The sequence below is a fragment of the Alexandromys fortis genome, unplaced genomic scaffold, assembly GCF_014885135.2.
Source record: "Alexandromys fortis isolate MF-2015 unplaced genomic scaffold, M_Fortis_MF-2015_v1.1 scaffold_133, whole genome shotgun sequence".
NCBI classification, from domain to species: Eukaryota; Metazoa; Chordata; class Mammalia; order Rodentia; family Cricetidae; genus Alexandromys; species Alexandromys fortis.
Window position 1 is genome coordinate 185024 of NW_026068030.1, and position 12971 is coordinate 197994.

General features: G+C 42.9%; 1 protein-coding gene across 1 annotated transcript; it reads left to right on the forward strand.

The window, feature by feature from the left end:
* Positions 1 to 9757: 9757 nt before the first annotated feature.
* Positions 9758 to 10666, forward strand: LOC126515104 (taste receptor type 2 member 143-like). Its single transcript, XM_050164460.1, has one exon. The coding sequence runs from the start codon at positions 9758 to 9760 to the stop codon at positions 10664 to 10666; it is 909 nt and encodes a 302-aa protein (XP_050020417.1).
* The last annotated feature ends 2305 nt before the right edge of the window (positions 10667 to 12971 follow it).

Consider the following 12971-nt stretch of genomic DNA (forward strand, 5'->3'; position numbering starts at 1 on the left):
TTTGGCTTCACCCCAAGAAGACATTTCATAACCTGCTACTACCAACACTCCTTTCAGACAGACTTGTGCCTGCAGGAAGGGATGCGATGGTGTTGGGTGGGGGTTTTTCAGCATGGGAGGAGGGGCCAGGACGAGGGCAGAGGGCAGAAAAGAAATCCGGAGAAAATTACAGTTTGGAAAATGGAAATTTTGGATTAGGATTTTGTTTATTTGTAAGCGAGATTAAGCCATTTCAGTGAATGTGACTCATACTGATCTCTACTCCCTTCTTCCTCCAAATGATTATGAAAAGCACATACTTGGAAGAATTTAATGAAATTATTAGATGATTCTGATTCCTAATTGGATGAAGAAAATAAACCCTTGCATCTAGCAGGTACCAGCATTGGCAAACATCAAGGGAACATGCTTGGCTGTCTTTTGTGTGTGGCCCTTATTTCATTTGCTGCTTTCTCCCCCCTCCCCAAGATTTTGTTAAAATTACACATGTGTCTCTTTCAAGGAGCCAGGTATCTGTCCCATATCTATTCTGAAAAAAAGAAAAATACAACAAAAACCTAAACTCTGAAATTGATTTTTGTTCCCATCCTCTTGACCTTTCTAAAGGAAGCTGTTTTGACTTCTTTTAGCTTGTGTGTGTGTGCATGTGGACGTGTGTACAAGCGTGTGTGTATGTTTCAATTATATACCCATACTACTTTTGACTTTTCAGTTATAGGTATGCTTCCCACTGTGGAAAACAAAAATTTAGTTCTTCCTCACCTCCAGTCCTGGTACACCCTCCTGGTATCCCACCCTTTGCTGTAGTTCTAATGCTTATTAAAGCCACATGCAACGTTTAGCTCTGACGGTGGAAATGTGTCTATGTTGAAAGCATGTTTTAATCTAAGACTACTCCTCCCTTTCTGTACACAGTTTGTTTTCTTTGGCCTAACAATTATTTGTTAGTGTTTCACTCTTAAACCCTGGTCATCGGTGTAGATCTTTCTCAACAATTTTGGGTCCACCAGTGTTCTGGTTAGTTTTTATTGTCAGCTTGACACAATAAGAGACACTTGGAAGAGAGAGTCTCAGTTGAGCCATTGCCCAGATCAGATTGGCCTGGGGCCATGTCTGCTGGGAATTGTCTTGGCTGTGGATGGATGTGGGAGGTGCTACTCCACTGTGGGCATTGCTGCCTGTGGGCTGGTGGGCCTGGGTTGTATGAGAAGTGCAGGGTCGAGCATGAGCCAGAGGAGGAGAAGCCAGGATGGAGAGCTTATCCATGGGTTCCTGCCCTCACTTTCCTCGGAAATAAACCTTCCCTTCCTTAAGTTGCTTTTGATTAGAGTGTTTCATCACAGCAACAGAAAGCAAACTAGAATAAGCAGGTACAACAGAATTTTATTTGCCTGGGATCGTCTTCCCTGAACCTCTTGCTTTGCTCCAGCTTGGACTTGTCACACTCCCCTCCCTCTCTGTCTCCTTTTCCCCTCCCTTCTTCCCTCCCTCTGCACTAACCTCTCTCTCTGTCTCATCGCTGTAGTGCCCTAGTGTCTACACATCTCAGAGCCACAACCATGTCTTCCTTTGCCCCAGCAGATCCTCTGACATTGGAGAATATGTTCTGCAGTGGCTCCCCAGAAAAGCAGATGTAGAATAAACTTTTTCTTGATTTTAGTTTTTGCATTGTCATAAAATATAATAGATTTTGTCAGAGCATTTTCATATCTATAATCTATATGCCATTATCCTTTTTATTCTTCGTCATCTTCCTTCCCTGTCCCCATTTCTCTCTTCAAGAGTTCCTCTTTCTGCCTTTCTTGTACTTCATCTTTCTCTCTCTCTCTTTTCCCTCAAGAGCTCTTTAAACCCCTCCCTCAGTTTCCTTTTTAGTTTCATTTGGACAAGCACGTGTACAAACACAAGCACACACACATGCACACACACATATACACACTGAACCTAGAATCTTTGTATAAGAGAAAACATGCAATTCTTGTCTTTCTGAGACAATCTCTTTTTTTTTTAAATGGTCTTCAGTTGCATCATTTTTCAGAGGCCATCCTGATTTCATTTATCATTATAGCAAAGTGATTGCATTTTATGTATTTACTGTGTGGAAAATAAACATCTTTCTTTGAAAATCTGTCTATAAAGCTTGAGAAGTTGCTCCTTGACCTACATGTGGCCACATTCCAGTCCAGCCATTGTCAGTTGAGAACATAGTTAGTCAAAAGTGCAGTTAATATATCTAACCTGCTGAGTAGCACGGCTGGACAGCCCGGCAATCTGCAGAGGATTGGATGTGACCCTTGGGACTACGTCTAGGAGCTGCCCAACATCCCAACTGTGTATTCCTGGCCTGGGAAAAGCTCAAACACAAAACCCAAAGTGTGATTTCAACCAAATTTCCATAGCGTTCACATGGGTGTGATGTCAGAAAAAAAAATGGGCTTAACCTTGTAAATCAGGAGGAATTCACCTTTGCATTTGAGCACCCAGATAAAGAGGTCTGGATCAATGCTAATTCTCCTTCAGCAAAGGGAAACACAGTTGCTCATCTAGTCTCCCTGCTTTAAGTATGTTCTCTTCTTTCAACTCGTACAATGCAGATAAGGGAGCCTCTTTACCCTCTACAGAGAATTCACTTATATCTTTTCCTAGGGTGAGGAGCAGGCACAAAACAGGGGAGATGATCCAGGAACCTGGGTCCTTTCCTCTTCACTCCTCCTCTTCCTTTCCCCCTTTTCTGCAGCACTGAGAATCAAACCCGAGGCCTTCTGCATGTCAGGCAAAAGCTCTACTACTGAGCCCAGCTCTTGCAATCCTCATTCTAAACTGGCTCTTCTCTTTCCTCCAGAGGCGGCTGGCACCATTTTCCCCTAGTACAGGCTGGGCTCATTCCCGACTCTCTTCCACTCATGAAGGATTCGGTTCTCACAGAGAGACTGTGTCTTTGATTGCTTGTCCATCTACTTTTCAGATTTCCAAATGAGTTTTGTTTTCCATTCTCTCTGTTATTATGGCTTGATGCTCTAGAATAATTTTTAAAAATCCTTTTGCTGGCATTTTAGAAGAGTTTTGAGAAATGAACGAGACGACAACGAAACCCAGGTCCTATCTGTCCTTGGCCGTTTGTTTGAGTTTTGGTTGAGGACAATAGTTTCAGATTTTTTTTTTTTGGCAATGGAATGAAGTCCTGATTTTGAAATCTTCTGTGGAACTCAGTATAAAAAAGTAATTGTCAATAGATCAGCTCTGCTGGATGAGAGTTGGGTTTTTTTTTCTTTCTCTGTTTCCTCTTAGTTTGGGCCCATGAGAACATCCTGGGAACAGGGCCTTCAAACCATGGACTCAGTGGCTCAGAACACTATCATCTCTCCCAAAGATGTAATACATTAATAAACTGTACGGCATTAATGAAGAGACATCGATTTATTCCTTTAATGTTCTCTGGTATTGTTCCTGGTTATTCAGATGCTGTAAGAAAGTGAGAAGGAGGAGCTGGAGAGATGGCTCACTGGTTACTGCCCTCGCAGAGCACTTGAGTTTGCTTCTCAGCACCCATGTTGGGTACCCCCAGTTCGAGGAGATTGGACACCTTTGACCTCTTTAGGCATTGTACTTTCCCACCCCCAATGTATGCATAATTAAAAACAGTAAAAATAAACATTAAAAAAGAAAGTGAGAAGGAACCACTTTAGTGATTAAGATAAAAGTGGATGAAGACTCTCCTTGCGGGGTAATCTTTTTATTTATTTATTTATTTATTTATTTATTTATTTATTTATTTATTATGTATACAATATTCTGTCTGTGTGTGTGCCTGCATGCCAGAAGAGGGCACCAGACCCCATTATAGATGGTTGTGAGCCACCATGTGGTTGCTAGGAATTGAACTCAGGACCTTTGGTAGAGCAGGCAATGCTCTTAACCTCTGAGCCATCTCTCCAGCCCCCTTGCGGGGTAATCTTATAATTTTAAGAATAACCTGAAAGTCCTGTTTTTCAGTGGAAAAGAAAATGGTGTAGAAATTTACTTGAATATTAACAATATTAGCCATCTCTAAATAGTTTTTTTGTGCTATGTTAAGATTTTTTGATATTTCAAAAACGGCTTTCTTTTGATTTGTTAAAGATTTATTTTTAAGTATGTTTCTGTATGTGGATGTCAATATGTGTGCTGGTGCCCACAGAGGCCGGGAGAAAATGTCAGATCCTTGGAGCTGGAGTTTCAGGCAGTTGTGAGCTACACAACATTCAGAGACTTGAACTCCCGTACTCTGTAAGAGCAAGAAGGACTTTAACCTCTGAGTCATCTCTCTGGTCTCATTCTGTGTTTGAGACAGGCTCTCACTGTATAAATGGTATAAACTGGCTTTGCGCTTGACCTTCTTCTTCCTCTTGTGTCTGGGGTTAGAGGCCTGGAGCCCCTTTTACTCGGATATGTGTTTTGATGAATGAGGCTGTTGTAATTTTCCACATTTGTTCTCACAGAGCTAAAATTCTATTTTCTAGTGATGTTTTATTAGAATCATTGTTACAATCTTAAATTATTTACCTAATGAGAATGAGGAGAAGTTTGTAGGGGGAGCAACAGGTACTTAGAACATTTTTTTTAAGAAAAATAACTCTGACATTTATGCATAGTTTGGCTAAAATGTGTTTACTGCTTAGACATTAAGACATTATTTCCTTCTTCACCTGCCTTTTCCTGGCCCTGCTGCCTGCAGAAACCATGTAAGAATATGGAAGCATTTATGCACTCACCACAGGGCACCCAAAGGGTCAATGGAGAGTGGGCTGAAGATTTAACAAACCTTGTCAAATGTAACACATTTTTACATGTCTCCAAGATGACACAATGCATTTCAGTGTAACAAGGAAAAGGCAAAACAAGATGAAAAATTAATGAACAGAAACGAACAAACAGAAACATTTATTGGTGTAGAGAGCTAAAAGGAAGGAAATGTGCATAGCTCTTTGCAGATTTTTCTATCTGGAATCCAAGATCCCGCTGTGACTTATTTGACATTAGTCCTCTCTGAGGGGACTCGGGCATCATCCTGAAAAACAATATTGCCAATTGTGTCCCAGAAAAGAATCTATTAGCTTCATCTGCAGGCATCAGACACCTTTAGGAAAGAGAAACAGGACCAAAAATTATATGAGGAGATTTGATATTTTGATTACTATTTTGTATTTGTAGGACTGTTGATAACAGCTTCAGTGATTGGGGTAGACTGTGAAGGGGGTGGGGACCTCCGAGAGCTGTCAGATGGATCACTGCGAGCTAGGGCAGGTGATGGGAGAATCCTCCTTCCCCTCTTCTTTCTCTTCTTCTTCCTCTTTGTTTTTTCTGAGACCGACTCTCATGTAGCCCAGGTTGGCCTCAAATTCACTACACATTTGAGGATGACCTGGAGCTTCTCATCCTCTTGCCTCCAGTCCCCGAGTGTTGGGATTCCAGGCCTGGACCACCATTTCCAGCTGCTGGGGATTGAATTCAGAGCTTAGGCATGCAAGGCAAACATTCTAACAAGCCAGCTGCATCCCAGTTCTGAAGTGCGCTTTACGGGAGGGAATGGAGACAATGGAGATATGAGACTCTGGTGCTGTCAACTGCAGAGAGGGTAAAGTCTGGGGAAGAAGAACCTTGTTCTGACCAGGGATGTGCTGCTGTGGTAGAACAAGTAACATCAAGGTGCTTGTGAGCACACCATGTACACTTGGTTACACATGGCTACAACAGGGCGTGGGTGTCATGGCCCAACTTGCTCGATGATGACATCAGGAAGTTGGCCTCTGGCCCAGGAATTCTGAGCAGAGTCAAACATTGTGAAACGCTCAGAGGCTGCTCACTGCTGCTGTCTTCGAGGAGAACCAAAGGGAAGCCTGCAAGGCACCCAGCCTAGACCCTGGAGCTGCCTGCAGTCAGTCCATGTGCCTTATTGTTTCTTCGATAATCTTATGAAAATTTAGGGAAAAAACAAAGCAATTTTCAATCAATTGCTGTTCCCCAGGTGGCTGTACAGCCTGTAGTTTCCATTGTAAATCTGCAAATGCTTGTTTTCATTTCGCTTCGGTCTTTCGTACGTAGACTTCTCACTTGTGTCATCTCGAGTGGGATCCTAGAGCGTCAGCAGCAAGGCCATTCTGTGTGAGCCTTCCTAGGACACCCCGACTCGAGGATTGCTGGCTTCGGAAGAGGGAAGGCCTGGCTCGACTTTGTCCCTGCGTCGCTGTTGTATGCTGCATTTTCACTTCCTCTCTGTTTCTTCCATTGTGTGTGTGTGTGTGTGTGTGTGTGTGTGTGTGTGTGCACAGGCTCTTTCCTGGCTTAGTTTATGATGGTGAGATCCTCTGCCCCTGAGCTGGGTTGACTGATCTGAACTGCTAACTTTGTGTGGCTGCTGGTGAAGACAAGATATAACCTGTGTGACACACATCACTCAGTAAATGGCAAGCCTTCTGGCAAGATAGTTATTATGATCTTAGGTATTGTTGTAGAATGAAGCTCACTTCACATAAGACAGACTTTTCTTTTGGTCCCAAATTTGTCCTGCGCTCTTCTTGGTGGTTTTATTTTTTTCCCCTCAGCTTCTACTGTGATATATTTTCTGTGACATTTGTCCTTCTCTGTCATTCCTTCCTCCTCATCACTATCACTCACATCTATTCATTTTCTCAGTGCCATTTTAGGAACAGATATATTTTATTTGTAAAACACATCAAAGCTAAATGGTAATGGATAGCAGACTGGAATGTAATACATCAGGGAAGCTCATATTATAGTAGAGATCCTACTATGGAGTCTGATAGGCATCTCTAAAGTCACGGGGTAGGGAGATTTTCCAAGCCTTACACATGTGGAATCTCCCTATGTCGCTGACCTAGGGGTAAGCCTTTACATAGTGTCTAAAGGGCACTAATAAAATATTTACTCAGGACACCTGCGAGCCTCTAGAAATCCTGGTAATGAAAGGTGCTTTCCTACTGTAAAATTACAGTATTCCCAGTACAAGATTTTATTCTCTTTCTCCGGTATATTTTAGTGCAACAAAAGTGTGAATATTAAAATATAACAGTAGGTAAGTTTAGTATACACTTTTACTCCTAAAATCATAACACCATCACCACAGTTTATATGAATCACCTTCCTGTTATCAAACTTGTCAAAGGTACCTACTAATTTGTTACCATGTTTGGAGGTTCTGGAATCTCATTAAAATTATGAAAATGAACCTATTCTGCATGCACTTACACTTATTTTATGTGATCTCTGTGATTCTTTTATTGTTGGGGGGGGCAGATTTCAAGGCGGTGTTTCTCTGCAGCTTTGGAGCCTGTCCTAAAACTTGCTCTGTAGACCAGACGAGCCTCAAACTAACAGAGATCCATCTGCCTTTTCCTCCCAAGTGCTGTGATTTAAAGACTGTGCCACCATTGCCTGACATCTCTGTGATCCTTTCTTTCTCTGTCTCTTTCTGTTTCTCTCTCTCTCTCTGCTTCTTACTTTTTCTTTCTGAATGGGCTGATTGGATTACAGGTAGACTAGGCTGCTCTTGTATTCCGAAGTCATTTTCCTTACATTCTTTTTACTGTTTGAATTGACTGCTAGTGTCTGTTAGGTTGCTACATCCTGGGACATTTTTCAGTGAAAATAAATTTTTTTGAGATTAATCTTTTCTGCTTTGAATATTAATATTCAATTTATATTGATGAGTAATCTTGATAGATAACATACATAAGAATTTACTACTATTTTTTTATACTGGGCTTATTGATATGGTTTAGTCATAATAAGGAAAGCTGTACTAACTATTAATAAATAACTTTTTGGATGAAAAAAATATTTACTCAGGGCATGAAGGTTCAGGGGTAGATTCTGTTTCAGAGAAGGAAGTAGGAGTAGCAGTATCTTTTAGGAAGAATGCTGGAAAGAAATGGTATATTTAAGAAACAATGTGTTTGCCAGGCAAGATGCGCAATATAGGGGTCACCTACTGTTTTCTGCCTGGATTTGAGGCTTGTTATATAGGGAAGGATTCCTTGTCTTCTACTGTAATTCTGGCCAAAAGCACATGGCTGGGTGTTGTTTGATGTTTTACTCTTTTGGTATTTTTAGGGGCTCTCCACCCAACTCTCAAATAAGTCACACACAGAGGCTTATTCTTAGTTAGGAATGCCCAGCCTTTGCTCAGCTTGTCTCTTGTCCATTTTTCTTAACTTACATTATCCCCAACTACTTTTTGCCTCTGGGTCTTTTCCTTTTCTTTTACTCTAACTCCGTGACTGGCTGGGTGACTGGGTGGCTAGCCCCTGACATCCTCCTCCCCTTGTTCCTGGTTGCTCCATCTTCTCCTTTCAAGATTTCTCCTGTTTATTCTCTCTGCCTGCCAGCCCTGCCTATCCTTGCTCCTGCCTCACTATTGGCCATTCAGCTCTTTATTAGGACCATCAGGTGTTTTAGATAGGCAAAGAGTCATAGCTTCACAGAGTTAAGTAAATGCAATACAAACAAAAGTCACACACCTTAAAATAATATTCCCCAACAGCTAGGGAGTCATAGATTCTATCAAGGATTATCAAACTGCCTTCTAAATATCTGTGCTTCATTTATACCCCAAGATTTGTGCTACTCTCAATGATCGTCAAAGAAGTCCCTCTCTGTAATAGTTATAGTTAATGCAGAAACTCCCAACTGCTAAAGTTCTGAGAATAAGTGATTGTGAAACTCAGTTCTAAATTGGACATTTGTATCACTCTCCTTAACCCAAAGCCCAGAGATCATCATGGAGGAGGTGGTAAAAAGAACATATGGCCTGGATGAGGAGGACTTCCGGGAAATGCTATCTTCTGGACATGACAGGGCCATGACACTTAAAAATTCCTAGCAGCTGTGGCTACTTACCCAAAGCCCTCTCAAGGTCGAGACAATCAAGATTCCAGCAGGGACAGAGGAGGGGCAAGAGGTCACACCCCTGGCTTAAAGCTAAGTGGAGAGTCAATTTTCTTTAGGGGTGTGGCCACTGGTAGGTTGTTGATGTAGTAATGGGAGGCCCCGTCCCCACAACCTTATGTCTACACAGGAAACACTCATTGGACTCAGTTATACAAAGCAAGCAAGAAAACAAACAAAAATCCGAGAGAGAGAGAGAGAGAGAGAGAGAGAGAGAGAGAGAGAGAGAGAGAGAGAGAAGGTTGCCTGTGCTCCAATGGATGGCCCTACATTCGTGTATATTCGGGCAACAGCAATTGGAAGCAGTGGGTTGCTAAAGAAGGAGACCCAAAGGTGGGAAAACGATGTGTGTAGAGGGGACTGAAGGAGTGGAAGGGTGAATTAGGGATATATATGACCAAGAGACATGTATGAAATTGTCAAAGAATAAATGAAAATAATGTAAAGAAGAGAGAGAGAGAGAGAGAGAGAGAGAGAAACAATCTGCAAAAGATGAGTATTCCTCAGCTCCCTGGAGAATTTCCTGCTAACATTTGCCTGCACCTGACTGTGGCAGAGTGGGTAAAAACAAGTTATGCAAATTGAGGCAGGTGTCATTGAACTGGAAGTGATTTACATGTCTAGGGAGACTGTCATTATTATCATTTTAAGTCCTGGGCACTGGACTTTGCTGCTGGTTGGGCTTTTGTATGAATCCAGGGCGAGAGTTTCCATGTCTCTGGTCCCAACGATGGTTTGGCTGTAGATTCTGTCTCCTCCTGTGCCCGTGTCTCAGTTCTCTGGAGCTTGTCTGAACAGCTCATCCCTCAACAAGATGCCCTCCACACCCACAACCATCTTCATGATCATCTTTTGCCTGATGTCATTGGCTTCTATGTTACAGAATGGCTTCGTAATCATTGTGTTGGGCAGAGAGTGGATGCGGAACCGGGCCTTGCCAGCAGCTGACATGATTGTGGCCTCTCTTGCTTCTTCCCGGTTCTGCCTACATGGGATATCCACTCTGACCAATCTCTTGGCCTCCTTTGGTTTCTGTTACCAAGCAAACATTCTTGGCATCCTCTGGGACTTCACCAACACTCTCATTTTGTGGCTTACTACCTGGCTTGCCGTCTTCTACTGTGTGAAGATCTCCTCCTTCTCCCACCCTATCCTCTTTTGGCTCAAGTGGAGGATCTCTCGGTTAGTTCCCAGGCTGCTGCTGGGCTCTCTCATCATGGGGGGCCTGTCAGGCATTATATCAGCCACTGGGAACATCATTGCTATCCAGATGATCATCTCCCAGGGTTCCCTTGGGAACTGCACTCTTGGCCACACGACACTGGATTTCTTCCGGTACACTTACCTGTCGCATGTAGCGCTCCTGTGGTTCACTCCTTTCTTCCTGTTTCTAGTGTCCTTTATCTTGCTTATGTTCTCACTGTACCGGCACGTGGGGAAGATGAGGGACCACTGGCCTGAGCCTGGTGATCTCCGGACTCAGGCTCATACCATGGCTCTAAAATCCCTTACCTTCTTCTTTATCTTCTATATATTATTTTTCCTGTCCCTGATAAGTTTTACTACAAAAACCCAAACCTTGCTGAATCAGTGGCTTTGGCCCAGAGAAGTCATTATCTACGTGGGCATCTCTTTGAACTCCATCATCCTGATGCTTAGCAACCCCAAGCTGAGAAAGAGCCTGAAGATGATTTTAAAGCATCCATGCTGTGCTAAGCTTTGAAGGCCTTGGTCCAAAGGTCCAAGTAGACTTCTCTCAAGTAGTCAGTGTCAGTCCTGCGACAAATGAGCTTACATGTAGCAAGAATTCATAAGGTCTGGACCTTCTTTCTTTTCAACTACTTCCATGCTCCACATTTGCCCCCAACTCTCTGTGTTTCTCTTGTCTTCTTCATTTCTAGTAGTCCCTGGTCAGTGTTCCAAATCACCCAGGCTTTTAATAGCCAATGGCTTCAGTTCCTCTGAGGCTCCTGTGGCTCTCTATGAAAGTAACCCAAATCCTATTCTCTGAGCCTCATTTCTGTCTGTACTCCCTTTAGGAAGACATGTAACCATTATCAGTTGCTTCCATGGCACAGATTCCTGCATGCCACCCACCTTGTGACCCCAACTGTCTCCCTCAGCTCTTTTCAGTTCTACTTTTTCTCTTCTTATTTCCTTCTTTTCTGTCCCTTCCTGATCTGTGCCACCCTCATCATTTGTACCCCGACTAAGGCTGATCCCACCAAAAGGCCCTTTTCAGATTGGCCTAGGAGACTGAGGGCGGTAAGAGTCTGTGCTTCTGCAGACCCTACCCATGACCTCATGTTCCGTGAAGATGCTCTGTCTGATGTGGAAAGATGTTTACGTTTTGGCCTATTGAAGACAGACGGAAAACAAAGGAAATTCTCAGCTTTTGTTTTGTTTTGTGTTCGTGCCGGCCATCCAGCCCTGGGCATTGCCCGTGCTAGACGAGGACTCAAGGACAGAACTATAAATTTATCCCTTGGCGTTTTTGAGATCAGTTCTCACATAGCTTAGGTTACTCACAATTCTCCTGCCTCAGCCTTCTGAGTGCTTTGACTATAGGCAAGTGGACAAGCTATGTGGCAATTGTTAATTTTGATAATCTTATCTCTTCTTCTCTTGCCCAGGGGGCATTTCCTGGACTCTGTTGCTCAGGAATTTGGGGAAAGTGACATACTGGGAGAGGAAAGAAAAATATGGCCATTTCAATTTTCATTTACTGAAGGCGAAGGCGTAAATCAAAAACAATCCCACACCAGTTTAGAATTATGATTAATAGAATGGTTATTTATTTAAAGGGGAAAAAACTTACAGATCACCGTCCCAGACAACAGCCCTCTGCGCAACCAGGAAGGGAGTCTAGTTGCCGGAAGCGGAGCAGGAAGTAAGAGAGAGTGAGAAGGGAAGTGGCCGCTTTTTTAAAGGGAGAGAGGGCACGCCCCAATGGGCTGGTATCTCAGCGGCTATTGGCTGGAGGAGCGGAAGGACCTCCCACAACAATTTACTTTTATTTTAAGTTCCCATCTTTTGGGGCATGTTTTACAATGCACACAATACAACAGTGAAGTGAACGTGATTATAATAATAAATATGCATATAGTTGTGTCTTGCTTGGTTTAGGCTCTGCATCAGGGTATCATAGACTGCGTGACTATTTCTTACAGTGCTAGAGTCTGAAATGTGGTGTGCCAGTGTGGCTGGTTTCTGATGACATCCTCCTTCCTGGTTCTGTACACTAATGCGGCAGAGAGGAGTCTGGGATCATTTTATAGTCCACCATTTCATCCAGAGACACCATCATGGCCTCAAGTGAATTCCTGATGGAACTCAAGCATAATACTTAGTATATGTGCATTTCTTTTGAAATTACTACGTGTGTTGTGTATGTGTGTGTGTGTGTGTGTGCGTGTGCATGTGTGAATGCCCACCAAGGCCAGGAGGCTCCAGTTATGGGCTGTGTGAGCCTGCTGACATGGGTGCTAGGAACCAGTTTTTGGGTCCCCCTGAAAGAGCAGCAAGCACTAAGTACTCCTTAACCATAAAGCTATCTTCCCAGGCTACATCCTTGTGTTTCTACTGCCTTTACCTTTGCCTTACTCTTCTGACATACAGCACAGCATTTTATTCATCTCTACAATATTTTCAATGCTTATTTATGGTGCGTATGTGTTGAGAATGGGGGGCACGTGATACGGTAGGCTGTGGAAGCCAGAGGATGGCTTTGAGAAATAGGGTTTCTCATTCCACCATGCAGGTCTTGGGGATCGAACTCAGCTTGTTAGGCTTGGCAGCAAGTGCCTTTACATGGTAAATCATGTAACCAGCCCTGCTGAACCCTTCTAAGAGTTCTTGGGAATGAGTAGAAAGATACATAGCATTTAAAAGACAGCCGTTTTCCCTTTTAATCTTTCTAATGCAGAACACTGAGTTAAAATTTCTATCCAGGACATCATTCTAGATTCTTATCAAACTACTTTCATATTTACTCTTATACAGGCTATGAACCAATGGTGGTGGCGCAT

Bases quoted from the DNA above. Each gene is read 5' to 3' on its own strand.
- LOC126515104 (XM_050164460.1), top strand. From the start codon at position 9,758: ATGCCCTCCACACCCACAACCATCTTCATGATCATCTTTTGCCTGATG.